Genomic DNA, 23,716 nt, shown 5'->3' on the forward strand with positions numbered 1-23,716 from the left:
GCAACTGGGGCCCACTGGAGACTTTCTTAAAGACACTTTATAATTGCCAGCACATGAATGCTGGGATATTTTTCTGCCATCTCCTGTCACTTGTTGCCTGAGAGTTGCTTAGGCATGAAGCCCCAAAACTGCCACCTTACCCTGCACATGGCACATTGAGTTCCAATGACAAAGAGACATGGATAGGCATTGGATTGGTACTGTCTGCAAATGATGCCCAAGAATGACTGGATGAACATGGGTGGGATCCAGACAAGGAATGCCTCCTTCAGAATAGGCCTAATGGAGGAATAATGGAGGAGTTAGAAGGTCTACAGGCTGCTGACTTCTGGTCAAAATGTTTTCAAAGCAAAGAGATCTTTTATCCTGAAAGAATTTTCATTCACAGCAAAAACTTGGATCGTTATGCTCCATCATTGTCAGCATTTTTTTTAAAGCTAAAAAGAACTTTGAAATATTTTTAAACTGATTTATTCATTTTTATTAGAAAGGCAGATTTACAAAGAGAAGGAAAGACAGAAGATCTTCCATCCACTGGTTTACTCCCAAATGGCCACAACATCCAGAGCTAAGCTGATCTGAAGCCAGGAACCAGGAACAACTTCTGGGTTTCCATGCAGGTCCAGGGTCCCAAGGCTTTAAGCCATCTTCCACTGCTTTTGCAGGACACAAGCAGGGAGCTGGGTGGGAATGGGGCAGCCAGACCATAAACCAGCGCCCATAAGGGATGCTGGCATTGTAGATGGGTTATCAGTTGAGCCAATGTGCCAGCCCAAACTTTAGGATTTTACATGTTCTGCCATAACTTAGGTAACCCAGTCCTCAAAGTTAGGCAGCGACATCATGTTCATTGTAAAAATTAACTAGGTATCACACACATGTACACACAGAGACACCGGATCCCTGAACCCAGATCCAGATCTAGAATGTGTGGGTTCAGTGTTCATAACACTAGTAACCTCATTTGTCACAAGGGTCTTTGTGAGACTTTCCCCCAGAGATGACTGTCGGACTCAGTCACCTGAAATGACTACTCCAGTCACTGTTAACCCTGAAGCTCATCACTGTCTGAAACTTAGAGGTGTGCATAGAAAACCAATGATAATTCTCAAAAATTAATCTGTGGTTATAATGTTTTTAATAACAAGATCTTAAGATGAGTTTACTATCTAGCACCATTCAGAGTATACGTGACGTTTGACCTATCCCCACGAGTGTAGGGGGATTTCACAGACCCCTGTTATACAACAGTGATTCCTAGTTGAAACTGAGTTTAGTAAAAACTGAAGGTGCAATGCTTTGCTATCCATGTTCTTGAACTTTGACTATTGCCATGTCCACATTGACTACTCCCTGGGTGATTTACTGGACTGGGAGTGTGGGGTGGGGAAAGTCTCTGAGAGATAAGCATACTCTGAATTCAAAACTCACACAGAAAACTGTCAGTGCAGCGCTGTAAAATCCTGCATGTCTCTTTGGCTCTTTCTTGGTGAGTACCATGGGAAAGCACCTGCTGATAATTGTGTAGAGAATGTCATTTATAACACTGTTTGTGGAGCATCTCCAGTGCACCAGGCACACAGGGAGGGAAATGTTTTGTCATGAATCCTCAAGTAATGTAGGCATGATGGCAGAGTGAGCTCCCATGTTCAATTGATAAAACGAACAGAGAGAAGCCCCCAACCATTTGGATATATTGCATATGCACCCCCTAAAATGACTGGTTTACCAGAAGTTGTCTGAGTATTCCACCAAAATTACCAGTGCCATGGTGTATTGTGGTGTATGGGACTACAGAAGATGGCAATTCTACAAATTCAATAAATGAATGCCCTGGTTAGCTTGCCATACTCCTTTCAGGATTTTGTTATATGACCATTTGTGTCTGACCAGTGTATGAATTATTTGTGTCCAGTTGGGGTCAGAGCAAAAATGTGAAGGGCATTTTTCAACTTCAAATGGGGTTTTTACATTGGAACATTATACTTTTATTCACAGAAGTAATCAAAGCATAGGGTCAGGTGGTAATAAAGTATAGCAACACTCTGTAGCCTTACCTGCTTGTTTCATTCAAGTCTTTAATGCTTCCTTTTGAGTGTGTCTTAGAGTTACAAAAGCCCTAATTTTAATATATCATTTAAAACACAGTCTGAAAATATAGAGGCATTACCAGCCTTTTAGGCCTCTGAGATGGATTGCTTAGTGTCCTGAGAAATCTTACAGATTTTGTATCAGTGGTGCCCTCCCTGTGACCTTTCAGGTTTGTGAGTGGCAGAGAGAAGCTAGCCTATTCTTTTTAAGAATATTGATCGTCTGCTGCCTCCAAAGCCCTTTTTATGTCAAAATTTATATTGTTATTTCTGAAATAATTATATATAAACAAGTGGAAAAATACAAAGTAGGACATGAGAGATATGCCCCAACCCCACCACACATTTCCACACCCCCAAGGTTCATGTAGTGTTCCTCAGCTAGATCTCTACACTATATGCACCACACCCATTCAGAGTTTATTTCGATAAAAAAAAGGGATCATACTATCAAGATGTTCCCTCAAGAGATTAGTCAAAAACTGCAGATTTTAAGATCTCACCATGAAGATTCTCAAACAGTCTATGTAGCAATGATGCTCTAAGACTGATACCTGTCAATGGTAGGGGCCAGCCATGCAGCACAGTGGGCTAAGGCAGCATTCCATATCTGAGTGCCAGTCTGAGTCCCAGAGGCTTCAATTCTGATCCAGTTCTCTGTTAAGGTGCCTGGGAAGGCAGCTGAGGATGGTGGGCCAAGCGTTGGGTACCCACAACACAGGATGAAGTTCCTCACTCCAGGCTACAGCCTGGCCCTGCCCTGTCTCTCATGGCTGTCTCTATTACCTACCCCTTTTCAAATAAACATATCAATATTTACAGGGATTCGAGGAGGCCGTCAGCCAACTGCCCTTTGAGACACCATGATTGAAGGCTGTGTCTAGGTGACCGGGATCACTTGGTGTTTGTTCAACAGAAGTGTCTATGCCGAAAGCTAGCATGGACCATCCTATCACTAAAACCCTCGTTGCACAGAGCAGACTGTTTCACTTGAAGTGAGCCGCCCACTGTCTTCTCTGCCCTTTCTCCATTCTGATTTGTTCGGAGTCTCCCATGCCAGTGAAGGTTTGCCAGGACTGTTTCTGAGGAGTGGCAGAATCTGCAAGGAATCATCTTGTCCCCAGCAATATGTACATGGCTTTCCATGGCCTGGCGTTTTCATGCAGGCGGATTCAGCCGGCAGACACAGCATCCTTTGGTGCCCAGAGGCATTTGTGTTAAAGTCCCAGTATAAAAGAAAAATGGCTGTTAAAAGGGTAATTGAGCATCTGTGGCCTGGTTGTTCTTTTTTCTGTCTCCGCGCTTGGGAAGCAAAACAGTTGAGCCACTGCATCAGCCTTTCCTGGCCTCAGGGCAGCTGCAGAATGCAGGACTGTGGCAATGGACAGGTCCCAGAGCAGAGACATAGAGTTGACTCAGTCCCTCAGGACCCCTGGAGGCAAGAGACTCCCAGACAGAGACACTCGGAGAGATGTCGACTCCTGCTCTAGCTCCTGAAGGCCCCTTATGTTGCTCCATCCATCATAAAAAGAGGGCCAAGAGAACTAAGGCCAGGCTCAAAGGGAGTTGGGCTGAGTTGAAAACTTAATTTTAGGGTAGCTGGATAAAGATGACCTGGGGCATGACAATGATGACAATAAAAATATGTGTCATTCATAGCAGTCACGCACCTTGTCACTCTTAATTCTGAGGATGAGAAACTGGATTTCTGCAAGAATGCTATTCGAGAGCTTGGACATGGGGACACGGCCCTCTCAACATTTGAAAAGAGCCAAGGGCCTCTGTTCTTTGCCACATGGCAGGTTTGTGGGCACCCGTTTCCCTCCCATGATGTGTTGTCAAGTTTACTAGCATAGACTCAGCATGGAGCCTGCACTCAGAGCTGTTCCCCACAGCAGCTGGTGAGCCAAGTCGATGTTTATGAATACAAGAATTAATACCATTTCTGGAACTAACAATAAGCCTTGTTATATGAAAACAAGCTTTAAAAGGGACAGTTTTCAGAAGTTACGATACAGAAGGGTCTAAGCTTATTTTTTCTACAGGAATTACAGAAAACAATGATACATATATACAAAGTCCTGGAGAGTTCAAAGTATCTACTTCTCAATTCATTGGATGCTTCCAATTATATATACGTACACACACACACACATATATATATGTGATTTTAAAATGTATAATATGTTAAAATGGAAATGTCTTGTTAAGTTTGAAGCATGGGAGGAAGAAGGTCATACAAGAGTAAAAGACTAGAATCAGCGACCAGTGTTGTGCAGAGGACTAACCTGCCGCTTGCAGTGTTAGAGTCTCATATGAGCACTGTCTCAAGTCCCAGCTTCTCCACTTCCCATTCGGCTCTCTGCTAATGTGTTTGGGGAAGCAGAAAAGATGTCTCAAGTCCTTAGGCCCCTGCACTGACCTGGGAGACTTGAATGAAACTCTAGGTTGTGGCTTTGGCCTGCCCCTGCCATTGCAGTCATTTGGGGGAGTGAACCAGGGCATCAAAGATCTCCCTTCCCCTCTGTTTATAACCCTGCCTTTCAAAACTTATATGGGGGTGAGGTGGGGCTGGAGAGGGAGAGAATAGAATCAACCCTGCTCAAGGGTAGGCGTGTCCACCCACACTGTGAATGACTGCTTTGTGAGAAAGTGGAGATTTTCTCTCATTGAAGACAGCTCTCACACAGAAGAAGACTGAGGTTGGGGAAGGAACCAACACATGGGCAACAGAACTGCCACTGGGGGACACTGGCCAGATTTGCTGGGATTATGAGCGTCTGATGACTCCCTGTTCCCGGGGGAGCATTAGGTTGGGGAATAAGCGCCTGAGCTGCTTCTCCCGCAGCAGATTCTGCAGGGTACAGGGGCAGAGTCCCCCAGCACTTCTCTGTCCTTCTGAAAAGCACAGTCTATCAAACGGGTAAAAATCAATGAATTACATTTCACTTGCAATAAAACTCAACCTAGGCTGCCAGATCCAACACACACTCCAAAGGAAAATGCCAAATGCAACACCAAGAAGCATCCAAAGCAACATTAGCCGCATCACCCACAAGGTGCAATTACTAAAACCCCTTGGAAGGTGGGCATTTGGCTTGGCTTGGTACATAAGGCCCTGCTGGAGACATAAGCATTAGGCTGCTGGGTCCACGTCCTGGTCTCTTTCATTCCAGATTCCTGCTAATATTTACCTTGGGAGGCAGCAGGTGCTAGTGCAAGCAGCTGATATTCTACCACACACTTCAGAGAGCTTCAGTCTTGGCTCTTGCACTCAGTCTAGCCAACCCAGGCTTTTTTGGATCTGGGTGTGGGTGGGGTGATCCAGTGGATGGGAGATCTCTTTTTATTTGTCTGTCTCTCTGTCTCCTAAAATAAATTTTAAACATAAATAAAACTACATTGACTGGGCCCGGTACGATAGCATAGTGATTAAGGACCTTGCCTTGCACACCTGGGATCCCATATGGGCGCCAGTTCTAATCCCAGCATCCTGGTTTCCCATCCAGCTTTTGGCCTGGGGAAGCAGTTGAGGATGGCCCAAAGCTTTGGGACTCTGCACCCGTGTGGGAGACCCAGAAGAAGCTCCTGGCTCCTGACTTCAGATTGGCTCAGCTCCAGCCGTTGCAGCTGATTGGGGAGTGAATCATAGGACGGAAGATTTTTCCTCTGTCTCTCCTCCTCTCTGTATATCTGACTTTCCAACAAAAATAAGAATAAATATTTTTTTAAAAATTACATTGACCAAAATAACTCCATGCCTTTTAGCCTGGAAAGGCCATCTTCCCCTTTTGTGGCCCTATCCCATCTGTTATTTCCTCTTGGAACCATGAAAAATCCATGATCGTCTTTACCCCCTTCTTACCCTGGATGCCAACAAAAGCATTTCAATTTTGTTTTCTTGTTTCAAGAAAGCTGCCACAGGCCAGAGAGTAGTGGATTTTAATTCATTTTGAAAAACAAACTCACAGGGATTGAATCTTCAGGTTCCCTTACTTGGGCCTGACTTATGATACATCCCAAAACTCTGCATAGTTACATTGAACGAGTTCTTGTGCTGCAAAGTCACTGGGTGCAGGTAGCAGTGAAACATTCCCAAGACAATCACTAGACATGCAGAACGCCAGCCAGAAGCATGGGTCACGTTCAGGGGTCTTGCTGCAGGGAGCATGAGGTTGTATTGTGTGTGCATTGACAACAGTAGAGGGCAAGCCAGCTGTGTCCAAGGGAGAAAAACAGCCCCTCCACCCAAAGGGGTTTATTCCCAAAAGAAGTGTGTGTCCAGTGTTCAGTCGTTGAACTTCAGGCCCAGATGCTCCTCCAAGCAACATGTATTGTACTCTGGAAGAGTGAAAGCCAGACCTCCACAGGCATCAAATTTGGCTGTCCCCTCCCCTCCCTGGGCTAAAGCATGGATGCAGGCCAAGCAAGACTCGAATACCCAGGCCTGTTTCATTGTAGCTATGTTGGTGTATCCTGTGTAAAGGTGAAAAGTGCTCATGTGTTTTAACCTGATCCACTGGAGGAGAAGGCTTGCAGAATGGGCCCTAGCCCATGTGCTTGTACTGGGACCGGTCCCTCGGGATTTGCACCTGGTTGGCAGTCATTTTGTGGTGGATGTGATAAATCACCAGCGTAACCACAATGACAAGGCCCAAGATCAGCCCCAAAACCAAGGGTAACGTTTCTTCCAGTTGTTCCCGCTCATCCACTGGACATTTGTGCTCTGAAAGGAGAGAAAAGAAAATCTGTAAGTTCTTGTCCAAACATTCCAAGTCCTCCAACCAACCAAAATTAAAATGAAAAAGGAGATGGAAAAACTTCTCCAGGGAACTTTAGCTGGAATTTTTTCCCCCAGAAATATTACCTTCCAGAGCAGATATTTGGCTTAGATTTTAAGATGTTGTATTGGAATATGCCTGAATTTTTGTTTCGAGCTTTGTTAAAGTTTACCCTAGGAGGCAGCAAGTAGTGGCTCAGGTTGTTGGGTCTCTGCCACCCAACTGGGAGACCTGGATTGAGTTTCAGGCTCATGACCTTGGCTTGGTCCAACCCCACACATTTTGGGGTATGAGCCAGCAAATGGGATCTCTCTCTTCATCTTCCTCTCCCCTCTCCCTCTGCCTCTCAAATAAATACTGTTTCTTTTTTAAAATCCCACTGTCTATGTAATATTTCTAAATATTACAAAATAAACATACAAAATTCTAAATAGTGTAAAATAAGCATGCATAAACGAAAGACAGCAACATTTAACTAGCAGATCCCTGGTAGATGTCAACAAAATATCCAGATTTATTCTAGTGCTAGATACAAACATTATAAATTGTCCTATCAATTTCTAATTTTTTTAAAATGAAAGTGTAATGTACATATGTATGGAGAACTATTCACAAATAAACACTTTTCGAAAAGACTGGGGGAAAATAATGTTGGCAACAATTAGGGCGTGCCTGGAACTCTCAAATGTCCTAGTGGGGAGTGATGCACTAATCCTAATTAAAACCGGCAATTGCATTGAGCTCTATACATTGGACTTGTCCTTTTAACAATGCGGACACCAAGCTTTAAGACAAGATGGACCAGCAAACACTTCTTAAGCACCTACTATATGTCAGATTCCTCCAGGATCCCTCTGCAGACAATTCTACTTCTCATCTTGCAGGAAGAAAGGGAATGAACCTTAAATCCCAGAAGCCTTTCCTCTCTAGCAACAATTAAGGGAGATTTTCATACAAATGTACAGCTTTGAAGAAGCTGTTCACTTTACGTTTCTGGTTTTTTTCCTTGTATTTTTAAGATTTATCTATTTTTATTTGAAGGCAGAATTACAGAAAAAAGGCGAGACAGATCTTCTATCTGCTGGTTTACTCCCTAAAATGGCTGAAACAGCCAGAGCTGGGCTGATGTGAAGCCAGGAGCCTCGAGCTTCTTCCAGGTCTCCCATGTGAGTGCAGGTACCCAAGGTCTTGGACCGTCCACTGCTGTTTTCCCAAGCCATTAATGGGAAGCTGTATCGGAGGTAGAGTAGCTAGGTCTCAAACCAGATCCCATAAGAGACCAATGTTGCAGGCTAAGGTTTAACCTGACCACACACAACCCATAATATTCTTGGTTTCTTAATCAATGTGTAGCTCTAAGCATAAAGATTATAACATGAATCCCTATAATAACCCCTTCAGAAAGATAGCATTGTTAGAACCATTTTAAACATAAGAAAACTGAGTCACAAAGAGGCTGAGGAATTTCCCCCTGGGAGTAGGGTGGAAGTTAATGAAACTGAATAGCTTAGTTAGGAAATTGCCTGGAAGACTTGCATTATTGCTAGTTCTTGACCTTCAGATTGTTAAACCCTTGCAGAACAAGCTTAGGTGGCCACAACTCCAAGCACTCAGAACAAGGAGATGGGCAGACGTGAAGAGCTTTGGAAAGAGTGGAAGTAACTGGGGAAGAATCTAGGCCACCCAGCTACACTGGCCAATTTGTGAAGTCCTCTACCAACAGATAAGCAAATAAATAGCTAGAAACAGCTATTGCAATAGAGGTGCAGATAAACTTTGAATGGGCCCCGTGGAATCAGACTATCACACTACAGGAGCAGATATACTGGAACATTTAGGGAAATGGAAAAAATGGGCTTAAAAACTAGGTCTTCTGTTTGCTTTCTGCAAATCACTTGCTGTAGCTGAGTCTTGATTTTCTGTAAAACAGGGATGCCATCTCCTTTGCAGAGTAGGTTGTGAGCATCAGTTACAATGATACAGGCCGAGTATAGTAGAGTGTCTGGCACCTGTAACCTTTCTCTGATTGTTAGCCATAAGGTTAGAATCCCTACAGTGTAAGTCTTATATGTACTTATTCTGGAAGCCACTGGAGCTTAAAGACCACAAGAATTAGCCCTACATGGACATCAGTTTGAGTGTAAGGAATAGCATCTCATATCTATGCTTTAGGAAAGATGAAAGAGGAAATATACTCCGGAGAAAGAAGGCGGGAGGATATACTTTAACTATTACTGTTCATTTCTGCTAACTTTTGTGAAAAAGCCTGTGCTAAACAACATGGATGTAAATATACATACATACGATACTAAAAAAAAGTCTTCTAAAAATGCTCATGTTAAGCTGATGTCAAGAATTATGAAAACTACCAGTCCCTATCCTCACCAATCCTCACCAGGCAAGTGACAAAAAAGAAGTGGGGAGCGGGAGGAGCTGGCATTACGATGCATATCTGAGTGCTGGTTTGAGTCCTGGCAGCTCAGTTTCTGCTCCACATTCCTGCTGATGTGCCCAGGGGAGGCAGCAAATGGCTCAAGTACTCAAGCTTTTCCCACCAATGCAGAAGACCAGATCCCATGGGAAGGCTCCTGGATTTGGCCTAGTCTAGCTTCACCTGTTGGGGCCTTTGGGGGAATTATTCAGCAAATGGGAGGTTCCACTCTCCTCCTCTCTCTCTTTTCAAGCAACAGTTTTTTTTGTTTGTTTTGTTTTGTTTTTCAAAAAAAAAAAAAAAAAAAAAAAACAAGTATTCCCGAGACCATTATCCCTTGCACCGTCTCAGGATTCACAAAGCTCTAGAAACCAAAAGCAATCCTTATCAAACTCATTCAGCAGCAAAATCTGACTCAAGTTGCTGCTTGTAGTTCTCATTCATTCATTAGCATGAAGATTCACATTTGTCACTGCAGATACCTTACAGGGGGCTGCCTTGACTGCCATGGTGTTTTACACAGCATGTTGACTATGCTGTCTGCCATGTTCCCAAAGTCTAAAATATCCTGAAATTTAAAAGCAAACAAAAAACTAGCCTCAAGGATTTAGGATTTTAGAATAATGTTACAAACCCTTCAAAGAAGGATATTCATAGCCCCAGATTTAAGGCAATGTTTATGCCCCTTAACAAAACCACAGCATGGCATCTTTGACCCAATGTATGAACATGTCACTAAAACACAAGTTTCACAACCAAGCTATTCTTGCTTTCTTTGCTTAATAATGCATGCTGTATTCTATTTTACTTCACTCAAAATAATGATTCTCATGATCCACTAAAGTACATGTCATAATATTTTGTGGCAGTGATGAAGAAACTATGACTGCCTCTTCAAAATGTTACTTACAAATGTACAAAATAAAATATGAATCTTCACAAAGGAAACTGATATCAGTCAGTTTCAAAATACCAAAATATTTTAAAATAATTTCAGATAAAGCAATAGGTGTATTTCTTTACTAATGCATATGTATCTTGGCCATGACTGAAAACTGATAAGATGCATAAATGATATTTTGCAAGATCAGCATAAACTAATGAGAGAAAAACTTCTCTCTTTTTTTTAGTTATTTTTTATTGGAAAGCCAGATTTAGAGAGAGCAGGAGATACAGAAAGAAAAATCTTCTGGTCCCTTAGTTTACTCGCCAAGTGGCCAGAATGGGCAAAGCTGAGCCAATCCGAACCCAAGAGCCAGGAGCTTCCTCCAGGTCTCCCACACGGGTGCAGGGTCCCAAGCCTTGGGCCGTCCTTGACTGCTTTTCCAGGATGCAAGCAGGGAGCTGGATGGGAAGTGGAGCAGCCAAGCTGTGAACTGGTGCCCATATGAGATCCCAGTGGATGCAAGGCAAGGACTTAGACACTAAGCTATCACACCGAACCGAAGATAAAAATTTCTCTTTTCTATTGGTGACAAGTTCATAAGAACTGCTGTCTGCTACCTATATTTGTAATCAGAAAGGGCTAAATATTAGAGCTGAGCAAAAATAAAGATGCCAATTTTCTCTCTGGAATTTATAGAACTTGATTTTCTCCACAAGTTCTGTGGACTCCACTTCACTCCCAATTTAAATCCTATGCAATAAAAGGAATACAAAAAATTGATTATGGAAGATTTCTACCAAGAAGAAAAGAGTCCCTTGGCTTGGGTCAGACCATGTCTTGCTTCAGATGCAATGGATATGGGGTCCCTGTGTCTTAACTCTAGGATACACATGCCTGAGGCCCAAGGTAAGTGGACTATGTTTGGAAAAGGCAATAAGCATCCATAAGATCACATACTGCAGAGTTAATTTGTAGTTCACTTTCAATAGCCTACCAAGGTTCTCTACACCATAAACCTGGTGCATCCACTGTATCCACGGAGCAGCTTAGGCTGTTGTTGAATGCGTGCTTATCTCATTTTCCTTGGTGACCACAGCATCCTAAAGTTTTACTAACTCCCTCAGACAAACCACAAGAGGCCCTCATTGCACTCAAATGAACAGCGCTGGGTTGGCAGAAGGGCCAAGAGGCAAGCTGTCTGCTCACTTGAACCCAAAGGCAAAGAAACCCAGAGAAAGTTCACATATTCCACTACTTGTATACAGTGGACATGGCTGCAGACCATTCTCTTCCTTGTATCCACCATTTCCACATATTCCAATGGATGTTGGAAACCCCAGAAAGGCAGCAGTCATCTGGTGCAGGGGTTAAGATGCCATTTGGGATACCCTCATCCCAAGTCAGGGCGCCAAGGTTTGGGTTTTGGCTCTGTTTCTGCTTCCAGCTTTCTGCTGCTAACACACACTCCAAGAGACAGCAGGTGATGGCCCGTTTCCACTAAACCATAATCTCCCATAGGCCTGGGTAAGGCAAAGTTCAGGTGGTACCTCCCCATCAACCCCTTAAAATTCATAATAAAACACTCATGAATGTAGGGACTCCAAGAGGCTAAGAACACAGGTGTGACGCCCAAGGCAGGATGCCAGAGCACAGCCCTCACTAAGCAATTTCACTTGTTCCATTGTAAAAAGAAATCTTCACACCCTTCTCTTGGGTTTGTTCTCCCCCTTGGAAACTGAACACAGGGATCAACCTCTAGGTGGAGTCCTTAAAACACCTGTTAAGCCTGAATCTTTAATAAAAGAGAACAGGGCCCGGTGCTGTAGCCTAATAGCTAAAGTCCTCACCTTGCACACACCGGATGCAATATGAGTGTCAGTTCTAATCCCATCAGCCCTGTTTCCCATCCAGCTTCCTGCTGTGGCCTGGAAAAGCAGTCAAAGATGGCCCAAAGCCTTGGGTCCCTGCACCCATGTGGGAGACCCGGAAGATTCTGGGCTCCTGGCTATGGATCGGCTCAGCTCCAGCCATTATGGCTGTTTGGGGAGTGAATCAGTGGATGGAAGAGCTTCCTCTCTGTATATCTGACTTTTCAATAAAAAATAAATACATTTTTTAAATAAATAAATAAAAGAGAACAAATGACAGTCTTTGTGTTCTATTATATTGTTCTATGTTATACATAAAAGTTTCTTTTAACTCAAGCCTTTCAAATACTCACTGCCAGAGAACTTGTTAGGCCCAAAGGGACTCCCTGTGAATCGGCTGTGCAGTGACAAGTGCATTAACCCCAACTGAGAGACTTGGCACCTTGAACTGCAAGTGTTGGTTGCTACACACTTTGTATTAGGGTTATTAGAAAAGTTCATGGAAAATAGAATTAAAAGTCAAGTTTATATTGATGCAAAAGATTCTGAAATCTATGCATAGATTTATCATAATATACATTTCCCATTAGAAATTGAAGAATCCTCATAGGCACGACTTTCAAATATTTTGCACCAAAATAAATTTAACTTCAAAGTCCATTTCCACAAACTGCACACCCTTCATATTTGGCATAGAAATGAGCCACAGACAGCCTCAGTGCAATGAACTATAGGTTGTGAATGTCCACCACAGGCAAAAATCTATCAGCTCAAAAGCCTACTGAAATACAACTCAAAAGTTTACACATGTAATTATTTTTAAAACAGGTTGAATAAACACACTTTTAAACATTTAGAGAATTCCTACCTTGCAAATACCTTGAAGCCTCACCAAAATTGAAGTCGATCAGTGGTAAGTTAGAGCCCCATAGTTTTATGGCCAGCAGAAGCTAGCAACCCGCTGACACCGCCTGGCTGGTAAACAGCAGCTTCTACATTTAAGCATCCCCTTGCCAACGCCTTCTCTCTTAAGGCTTCACTCTCCCTTTTCCGCTTTTGGATAGCAGTGGTTGAGTTCCACGTCTCCTTAGGTGCACATCATGCTATACGGATTTTCCGTTTCTATGTAGTCCTGTCCAGACACCTTTGAATAAGGCTTGCATGTTGCTGCTGCTTCTATCCTTCACATACCACCACCCATGCTAGCGGTAGTTCACGGACTGCAGCATTACTCAGAACCTTACTAGAACACAGCATCTTGAAACCCACTGCCTGATCCACTGAAACTGACTCCAGAGCCAATATCACCACAATCGTGCACACTGCAGCTGAAGACGCCTGTGCAAACAGCACTGGAAGACTATGAGCAGAGACACTTTCACCTGGGGACCAGTGCAGTAGCCAAGCCTAATGCACCAGACAGACGTGTGTAATGAAGACATTAACACTCACAGACTGTTTCAGCCCCCATTGTGCCCACTAATGCAATTCACTGGTCTTTCCTTATTTTGCTCATAATGTGTACTAACTAGGAAGATGTGAGCAAAGCCAGTTAGGACTCCCTTACGGAGACAGCAGGCTCTTCATGGGAAATCCTTTCACAGTGGTGGATTATGGCCACTGGACAGCCATGCAGTCACACAAAAGACTCAGCCAAATACATGTACATCCACCCACCCACACACACACATCCAAAGTCATATAGTGCCTGTGTAAATGTATGACCAGATTGCTATCCCTTTCCCACAAGCACTCACAAAGGCAACACACTAGATCCTTGTCTGAGGGCAAAGCCCCACTGTTGGGTCCTGAAAAGATATCCAAAAGAAAATCGCAGGTTCCAATAAATGAATATAACAGCTCTTAGGAAACACAGTGGAAGGAGGGGGCAGGTGCTCAGAGTCACAGATGGGAGGAGCCAGGAACAAAAGAAACCCTGCCACACAAAGACACACTGATCCAATGAATGGCTCTGAATGAGGCTGTCTCCTCCCAGCAGCCCAAGCCCGGGGCACCGCATGAAGGAGAACATCCTTGCTATTAGCCAGGAAAGCCTGGGTGAGACAAGTGGAATTAGCTTGCGTTAGTTGCATCTGCATCTAAGCAGTCATGCAAGCTCAGAACTCTCCAAGGTACCCAGCCTTCTTCCCCATTGAGGACCTTAAGTGCCATTTAGAAATTGCTTTCTCAAATAAGATCGCATTAATTACATGTAATCAATATCACTGATCTTTAGGAAAGTAGTTCTGGTGTTTCGTTGGAGCTTTATTTGGTACGTCATTTTACCAGGCTGTCTGATTTGATTTCTGTTTGAAGACCAGCATAGGCAGTAACTGAGAAATGGCCCCCACTGGGTTAGGATAAGCTTGTGGCAGGAAACTATGTGAACAGCAACTACAGTATCAGTGCTATAGTCCCAGAAAAAGAGTAATAGAGAAGTAACGAAGTACCTAGTTTAGCAACTGAGCAGTAAAAAAAACAAGAAGTCATTCATGAATATTTAGAATACCTTTAAACTCAAAAGCACTTACGGTACTACATGCCTTAATATTCTCATAATAAACTCATGGTCAATAATTAATTACATGTCTAATTATATTGAATAATTTCAGTTTGAGAAGTAAATTGACTATTACCTTTTAAAACCGTATCCATAATTAAGATGATTATTTTTAATATGAAGATCTTGACGTTTGGAATACAGTTTGAAGTTTGTAGAAAATATATTAACATGAATAATTCAGTAGAAAGCATATTAAAGTGAATAACTAAATGTGGCCCTACTTGAGTAAATCTCTCCTCATTGAATCCAACATCAACTGACATCTGCCATGTGCCAAGTAGTGTACTTGGTGCCAAAAATACAAAGATGAGCAGGAATCAGGCCCTTCTCTCAGGGACAGTTAGGAAACCTCTATCCTTTTTGCACAATCATGGAGTGGAGTAACAGGGGGTGCATTTTCTTTTTTCTCATAGGATGAGTAGAAGATGTGTTTCATGAAAGCTGGAGCCCCTGCAGTGTGATCATGTGTGACCCGGGTGGAGGCTGCCGACTGCCCCGATGATCTGGAAGAGTTGCCTGCAAGCCAGGATCCCCAGCCATAGGAAGGCATGCACAAAGGGATCAGAACCTCTTCCCATTTTCAGACCATTAGGAACAGCAGAATGTCAAGTCGCTTTAATAAGCTTCTCTATATGAGGAGAAGGAAAGAATAAATGAATTTAATCCACTTTTCCCACACTCCCAGGAGTAGGGCATGAAGTAAATTCACACTTTTGCAACTTGCCCAAGTCTAGTAAGAATGGACATTGGGTAATTGTGGAGGGAGAAAGAAGAGAAAGGGGAGAAGGAATGGGAAGGGCTGAAGACTGGAAGGAGGAAGGGAAAAAGAAAGATTCGTGAACAAAGGCGGATATGAGCTCCGCTCACTCTCCTTTTCATCCTGGGAAAGTCAGGGCAGGCAGCGTCACTTCAGCCTGGAGTGTAAGCTAGCGTGATCCTGACAGGTTCCTCTGCCCATCCATCCTCTGGGCAGCTCTTCATTCCCCTTCCCACCACCTCCCTGCTCTCTCCACCACCGATTACCAATTCACCTTCGCTGAAGACAAAATCCGAGATGATGTCAAAGGGTTGGATGTGCACTGCGGACAAGATCATAGTGACTGTTTTCTGGGGGTCACTGGAGGCCAGAGAGATGGTTTGCTGGGCTTGACACTCATAGGATTTCCCAGCTGGGGTGACCAAGGCAGAGAGGTGATGCGAGTTGGCTGTGTGCTTCCCAGCTGCAACAAAAGACGAAGGAAGGATTAGAGCCCTCTTTTTGGCAGAAAATCTCATTGTTGTAACCCGGTGTGCCGGAGAGTTGTTTTTTGCCTCCCAGATGCTTACGTCCTACCCCATGTTCCCATGCCAAGACCACCAAAGGCCACCAAAGACAACCAAGGACAAACACCTCCATCTTCTCACAGCACTCACTAGACATCAATTTGGAATTTCTTCATGCAAGAAGGGAATGATATTGAACAAATCAACTCCTTTGAGCAAAACCTTAGGTTGGAGATGGCAGGGACGTAGCAAGGATACTGATGTGGTTTTACATGTCCCTCCCTGGGTCCCTCTGATGTTGCCTCACAAAGCTTAGCCAATCCCTGGTACTCCAGGTGAATGTCCTGTCCACAGGCAAACCCTTTGGACGTCCACATACCTTTTCTCTTTCTGTGGCTTACATTTGTACTCCATCCCCGCCCTTTTAAATTTAAATTTTTAGTCTAATTTAAGTGGGGGGAATGTCTGAATGTGAATTTTGATGAAAAGAGGAGAGCCTGCCTTTTTTTCTGCAGCAACAAAGAAGGATGATAGAAATCTCAATTCTGCTACCTGAGTGAGGGAGGACCGCATAGTGAGTGAAGTAGGCACTTCATAAATTAAATGTAAACGTGGCCTGTGATGGTGCTTGCAAGAAAGAGAGAGAGGGAGAGAGAGAGAGAGAGAAAGAAAGTGCATTGTTACTTTGTAGATGAATGTCCTTCTTTGGCCACTGCTTTTGAACAATCTGGGTGAGTTGCTTGCTGTGATGGGCACAAAAAATATAAGGCACAGAAAATATACTCTGAAGGGGTTGCTAGTGGGGACTGGAAAGCCGGTTTGAGCCAGCTGCCACCCTGCGCTGGAACGCAGGCGTTCCACTCCCACAAGGGCAAGTCATGGCCCCTGCAGTCCTAAGGCAGAAAAAACAAAACAGGAGCTGGGTTGCTCAGGAACAGACAAACTAAGCTGTCCTCCTCGCTCCTTTGAAGCCCAAATGGGGAGAGGTCGCCGTCCAGTAGCCAGGGGACCACACACCCTCAAGGGATGTCTCAGCCAGGGTCTCACCAACTGGCTGGCCCTCGGTCCGGGTCCCTTGTGCAGTAACACAAGCCAGAGGACTCCAGGTACTTCTGCCTCCTTCGCCGGAGTACAACCCAGGGCCCACAGGTACTGGGAACACAAAAGCTTGCTGGTTTTCCAAAAATACGTCCTCCACGCCCGACCGAGCTCCGGGCTGCACCAGGGCTGCCGCCAGCGGCTCCTCCCTAGCCCTGCGGGGTTGCACTCACCGCTAACGGCGTCCTTGAAGTGGGTTTTCTCAGAGGAATCGTAGACGAACTGCACCTTGCTCAGCCTCCACGTGGCCTCGGGACCCTTGGACGTGTTGTGACTTTCCTGCAGGAGAGTTGTAGTGTCAGCCACCCTTCCACTGCTCCTGGGGTCCCAGAAACTCAGGGAGTACCCATGGCCAAACCCTCCCGAGAGAGCCGGGGCCGCCTTCCAGTTACCTTCACAAAGAGCAATTTGAGCGTGTATGCGCGATCCACCCAGAACACCTGCAGCTCCGACTCGTTGTGGCCACAGTGACCCTGCACCTCGGCTCCCCGGGTCAGCGCGATGTCTGCCTGCTCTGTGATCAGCTGGGAACACAGATGCCCCGCGCCCTCTCAGCGCGCCCGCCCCACCCCCTCCCCGGATGAGGGGGCCACTGTGAAGGGCTGCACGTCTCAACTCTGGGGTGCACGCTTGGACGCGCGCTCTCAAGTCTGGGCACATGCTGTTATATACTCAACGTGCAGACCCCGCCGGAAGGGAAGTAGAGAAAGGGGACGATTACTTGGAAAGCAGGCAGGGCGAGCAGAAGGCGTTGCAAGCCGGAACCCCCATGCAGCATTCGGGAACAGCCTGCTGGGGTGTTGGAGGGAAAGGCGGGTGACCCAGGTCTTCGCTGAGACTCCGGGGCGGTGCCCTCCGCCCTGGAGCCCTTAGGAGCAAGCTAGCGGCACGGAAAGGTTCCTTACATCTACGTAATTGCTGGCCCACACATCATAAGGTACAATAAATTTGGCTGCAAACTCTGCCATGAGACACGTCGTCCCATTTTCCCGCACCACAAATATATCTTTTTCAGGGTTAGTGGAAAGGCCTGAGAGATTCTCCACTTCTTGTTCGGCCACGATCCGAGTAGACGTATCTGCAGAACAAACAAGCCGGGGTGGGGCGGGGAGGGAATCCCGTCATCAGCGCAGGGCTCAGGCGAGCCCACGCGTCTCCCACACCCGGAGCTTTGCGGGCGTCTGCGGGTTGGGGTGACAAAGTTCCCCGCTCGCGGCTGCGCGCGCGGAGACCCACTTGTCTGACCCAGCGCTCCCAAACTCGATCCCACTGCTGTTAATGCACAATAGAAAGAGGTTTAATAATAATAATCACCAATTTGCAATGCGGCTGACTTATCTCACCTACACCTTAGAATTCTACCCTCATTGATTCCTGCCAGTTCTGACCTCGGGAAGCCAGCCTGGCGCTGGGGTTAGGGTGTGCCACACAAGTGTGCGGCTCTCCAGGGAATTCCTGCCACCCGCTAGAAAGGTCTTCCCCTCCCCCCTCCAGCCCTCATTCCTACCCTACTCCCCTCCAGACCCTCGCCAGATTCCTTGGAATAAAGAGGGAAGGAAAAATAATCTGCAAAACAGGGAGGCGCCAGAGGTTTCCCCCGCGCCGCTTCCATCCTCCGCCAAGAGCGTATTCCCGCCGACCGCTACTCACGGAACAGCACCAGGAGAACTCCAAGTGTGTGGCCGCCCAGGAGGGCCCTGGCTCGGAGCTCCATGCTGGCGGGGGCGCAGCGAACGAAGCCGGCGGTGCTGCTGCTGCAGAGGCCGCCCGGGAGGGAATCCCTCAAAGTCGTCGCGGGAGTGGGCTGGAGCGCGCGCGGAGGGCGGGCCGAAGGAAGGGGCGCGCGTGCGGGGCGCGGCGGGGCCTCGGCGTACCAGCCGCGGCGGGCGGGGAAGTCAGTGCACTGCGGAGGGAGAGGGCGGCGCGGCCAGAGACTGCTACAGGACCGTGGGCTCGCGCGGCAGCGGTGCTGGTGGCTCGGCTTGTGCGGAGGACCAATGGGATGAAGGGGCACTTCGATTCTCTCTGCAGTCTGTCCTGAGAAACTTAACGGCGCCCACAGACTACATCTTCCTACCTGGTATGGTTACTACGCGCCTGGGGCTACCACCTCCCTGGAGTCCTGGCTTCTGGAAATGCATTTGCTTCGTGAACGAAAATCGTGAGAGCGCAAATTGTTGCTGCTCTGGGGGGAGGAGGAGTAGACAGAAACGGAGAAGGGAAATGCTATGGCAACTGTTCCCTTGCACTTGGAAACGCCTCGTCTGCGCTAAAGGTGCTCCCGGGTGCATAGGTGAAGGAATGCCTCTTTTAACCTAACCTGGCCGTCACACAGCGCCATGGATCCTTTGGGGGATCCTCTCCCTCCTAGTCCCGCTTTCTGAGTGCATGAGGACCTGCCTTGGCGGGGTCGACCACCTCCACTCATTGCACCGGGCCTCACTCTGCCAAGAGGTAGGTGAGCAAACCCGAGGTTTGCACGGGTTGTCTAAGGTCTAATTGGACAGGGATTGTGGAATTAAGCTCAAGGTAAAGTCACATGGTTATGTAAAAAGAACACACACTGGTAATACCCCAAAGCTCCCAACGGAGCAGAAAAAGCAAATAATATGGGACTAATTCCTATATTTGCTTTTTTTTAAAGTTTGCTTGCCTTTAAATTTTTCTTTAAAATCAGAAAACACATCCTTCAGGAAAAGACACATTGTCCCCATCCATTGCGGGTTATTCACTATGTGAACTAATAATGCTTAAATGGGTGATACAATGTTATAAAGCAAACTGACTCTGTTGTGTAAAGAGGCAGGTTGCACAGTCTTCAGCTGCATTGCCTGGTTGGTACCTCCTCACCACCTGAGAAGTCACAAAAGGAAAGATGCCAGTTCTCATGGTTGCACATTTCTCAGAGAAATTAGTGACCTTCTCAAAGTCACATGGTTGGTTAGAATTAAAATAGAAGAATCACATGCTTTAACTTTGTAAAGATCATTTTCATTTCTCCTTATGTTATACTTTGACTCCAACGTATAGCTTATTTTCACTTCCATTCAAAATCCTTTGTTCATTGACCAAATGACAAGGTAGGACAGAAGACCTTTAGCAATTACTCACATCATGGAAATGTACAGAATGCTGTTTTAGGGATAATGGTATTTATGACATCGTTTTTCTTCAAAGTACCTATATATCTTTTTGGCTGTCAAACACATTCCTCTAGAATTAGGTCAGTGGAAATTCAAATTATAAAGCAATTGTTAAATGGATGCTATTTTTATATCTTTATTTTATATATGTAGTTTTATATAATCCAAATATTTCCCAAGAACTTTAAATTATATCCATCTATGTACACAGGGATCATGGAGAGCTGAAACCAATCTAATGTGAAAAAAGGAATATACTTCAGTCTAGGGCTCACTATTGATTACTTATGTGACCTTGAGCAGATTTTAGTTTTCCTCACCTTAAAAAATAAATTAATAGCAAGGAGCCTGCTATTAGACCAAATGAGTCAATGAATAGAAAACCATTCAGATCAATGCAAATTGACTTAGCCCATAAATGTTAATTGAATATCTACTACTTGTACCATGCTTGATGCTTTGGAAGACAAAAGATTAAAAATATACACACTAAACAAGTAAGAGATACAGCTATAAAATATTTTGGCAATTTTTCGGTGATATGTTACTGAAGCTGTCCTCACTTTTTCAATCACTAAAAGATTAGTCATTCATTCATTCATGAGCAGCTGTTTGAACAATGAAAGAATAGATGGGAAGCATTGTTGGTCATCGATCTTAAAATGTTATGTTTGGTTCATAAATCAGATGGCAGCTCCTTTCAAAAGTTCTTCCCAAGCTCAATAAGAATGGTTTGTTAATATCAGAGAGCCATGACATGAATAAGAAAAAGAAGCCATTTAAATCTCTTCTTTCTGAGAGGGTCCTCTTGGAAGCATGGTGAATTCAAGGCCCACGTTGGTGTTTAGTTTTGACCAAAGCTTTTAAAAAAATCATTAATAATTAATTTATTTGTTGTTGCTATTGTTGCAAAAGGAGATGCATTCGGGAGAAAAATCTTTGGTTCCCTTAGGTAACCAAAGAGCTGATAAAGGAGAAAATTTTACCATTAAACCACACTTTTGAGTCAATAATAAATTTTGCCAGAACTTTCTCTGTTTTTCGTTTCTTTCTTACATGTGAGAGACGGAAGGAAATTCTGACATAAGCGTGTATATGTGTTGGGGGATGACTGTGTCTGTTTCTGTCTGTGCTGCTGATGGTTAACTCCAATTACCAGGGGTAAGTGTAACCCAAATATCCAGCGTTTGGGATATCTCCTAGGCCTTCTAGGTTCTTCAAGGAATTACTTACTGCAGTAGCCTTCGTCACTGTGTAGTTCTTTAAAAAAGAAAGCAGAAAAGAAAATGAAAGCAAAGGGCCGTGTGTGGAGTACTAGGATCACTACGTTCCCATCAGACAACCTGTGTGTGGATGTTCATGGGGAAAGCACACTGCCATTTGTGAAGGGACCAGAATGGACTAAGGAAAACTTCCTGGAGAAAGTGTGTCTTGACAAATGTGGAAAAATCACCCTGGGGAGGAAGACAGGGAAAGGCAACACAGATGGAAGAAATCTGTCATAAACACAGGAGTCAACACAAAGCTGTAACTCCTTGCCCTTTCATGTTTATTAGCATGCATCTCTGAAACCACAATGCTGTATATACGACATAACCCCTATTTGATTTCCTTGACAAATATCTACTCAGGGCATACAAACATACACACACACACACACACACACTCACACACACACACGAAACGGCACGTGCAAAACTTTCCCATCTGCTATGTGCATCTCTTTACTTTTGATTGCACAATCAACCTGTATTTATATAATTGAGAAACAAGATTATGAAAAATCAGGAAATGATGCTAATTAGAAAACATATCTACAGGCTCCAAAAGGAAAAGGCTGGGCTTTGTCACAGCGTAAGTGTTTGGGATATTGAAGTTTGGTTCCACTTTATAATGAAGCATACAAATGTATTCTGCTTGCTGGTCTGCCCTCTCCTGCTAAGGCCCCTACCCTGGAGGAAAAATAAAAAAGATTTCAGGTACCTGGGTATCTATGAATTCAAGTAGCAAACTGTTTTAAATTAACCACTACTTGCCTAACCCTCAGTTTTGTAGAGGCTTAAATAAGCCACAGACATCTCTTCTGATTCTACCTTCTGGAAATATCCCCTGCCCCCAAATTAGCAAGATTTTCCTCACTGCTAAGAAGTGGAGTCAATTGTGCTCCAAGGCCTGAACGTGTACACTGCACATGTGTGTAACTGACTTAAAAGTGACCAGTCACTGATTCAAAAGGCAGAAAAGGTTTCTCTGTCACTGCTACTATCGGACCTCTCACCATCCACTGACTTGGGAGGACCCTGCTCTTGCATTGGCTCTCAATGACCTCATGAGAAATGTTCCTTCAGGACTTTCTTGGTGCAGGAGGGGAATGCCAGAAATTCCAACATCAAAATGCAGGAATTGGACACTGAGAAGGGTTATTTACTGGTCAGGACACTTGCACTGTGGCCTGTGCCATTAGCTTCAGATGGTGCCCAGCTAGGTGGGCCTGGTAGCTCAGGAGTCAGAATCCTCTGGGCTAGGAGCATCCTTTTAGCACCTGTTGTCACAGCCAGATCTGGTTCAAATGCCGCCATTTTGCTGTCTGCACCGAGACCTCGAAACATCCTTAGCCTGGACAAAACACGGTCAGCTGGAGCCCAGACCTTCGTGCCACCACTCCAGATGAAGAAGAGGTGGAGGGGAGACAAACCAACCAAAAACCATTGCAAAGGTAAGGTCTACACTCACTGCAAAGCCACAGGGTGAGGCCAATCCAGAAAGAGCCTGGAGGGATACACTGGGACCCAACAGGAGAAAGTTCCTGGCAGGAAACAGTTCTTTCTCCACTGGGCTTCAACTTTGTCTGGAGCTCCCATTGTCCAGTAGGTAACAGTTGGCAAGACCTTGGCACTCTTCTGGGACCTGCTTCTCCTGTGGCTTGGTTGCTCTGGGAAAAACTTGGAGACCAGAATGCGGGAGAAAGAAGGAAAGGGGTCAGGAAGAACGAGGGGAAGGAGCAAGAAAGGATCTAGAATCTTCCTTTTCCTCCTTTCCTTTTCCCTCCTTTCTCACACCCCCGGGACAGTGAGTGTGCACACAAGAAGTGCCCCGAAGGTGTGCCCTGCGGTCTAGCCTCCAGGCAAGACACAGGGAGGCTACCGCGTGTGCGGATCCTCGCTGGGGGGCCACCGTGTGCTTTCCCAAACGCTCAGTACCTTCTGCTTAGAGGAGATGGGTACAGAGAGGCTCCTAGGACGCTCTGGCGTGGCGCAGGCTCGGGCCTGGGGACCAGAAGGAGACCAGAAAAGGAGCCTGAGTGGCAACTCACCACGAGAGTCCTTGTTCGCTGGGCAAAAAAGGTCTCTGCCAAGAGAAGCGGGACTGAAATGCCCTCCTCCTCTCTGCACCGGGTCGGCATGGCTGGGCGAGGAGGGGCTGCAGGAGGCTCCGGGCCTTGAGTAAGAGCTGGGCACAGTCTTTCTTCCCAGCACCACGAAGGGGCTGGGGGCAGGAGCGGAGGCCATCCCCCTGCCTGGGCTGTTGGCGGGGGGGGGGGGGCGGGCAGCACAGACTTCACCTTAGCATCCTCTAGAAGGGCATGGGCAGCT

General features: G+C 45.4%; 1 protein-coding gene across 1 annotated transcript; it reads right to left on the reverse strand.

Annotated features, from left to right (window-relative positions):
• Positions 1–6,525: 6,525 nt before the first annotated feature.
• Positions 6,526–18,743, reverse strand: LAMP5 (lysosomal associated membrane protein family member 5). Its single transcript, XM_004593354.3, has 6 exons — positions 18,631–18,743; positions 17,886–18,058; positions 17,373–17,504; positions 17,154–17,259; positions 15,651–15,839; positions 6,526–6,816 (listed from the first exon to the last, which is right to left on the reverse strand). Exons 1-6 carry the CDS (start codon positions 18,692–18,694, stop codon positions 6,638–6,640), a joined length of 843 nt encoding a protein of 280 aa, XP_004593411.1. The 5' UTR covers positions 18,695–18,743; the 3' UTR covers positions 6,526–6,637.
• Positions 18,744–23,716: the final 4,973 nt, after the last annotated feature.

Source organism: Ochotona princeps, chromosome 22, assembly GCF_030435755.1.
Source record: "Ochotona princeps isolate mOchPri1 chromosome 22, mOchPri1.hap1, whole genome shotgun sequence".
NCBI lineage: Eukaryota > Metazoa > Chordata > Mammalia > Lagomorpha > Ochotonidae > Ochotona > Ochotona princeps.

Coding starts and splice junctions, on each gene's coding strand:
- LAMP5 (XM_004593354.3), bottom strand. CDS start 18,694: ATGGAGCTCCGAGCCAGGGCCCTCCTGGGCGGCCACACACTTGGAGTT. Junction 18,059..18,630: donor AGTTCTCCTGGTGCTGTTCC/GTGAGTAGCGGT, acceptor TTTGTTCTGCAG/ATACGTCTACTCGGATCGTG. Junction 6,817..15,650: donor GGATTTTGTCTTCAGCGAAG/GTGAATTGGTAA, acceptor CTCTCCTTTCAG/AGCACAAATGTCCAGTGGAT.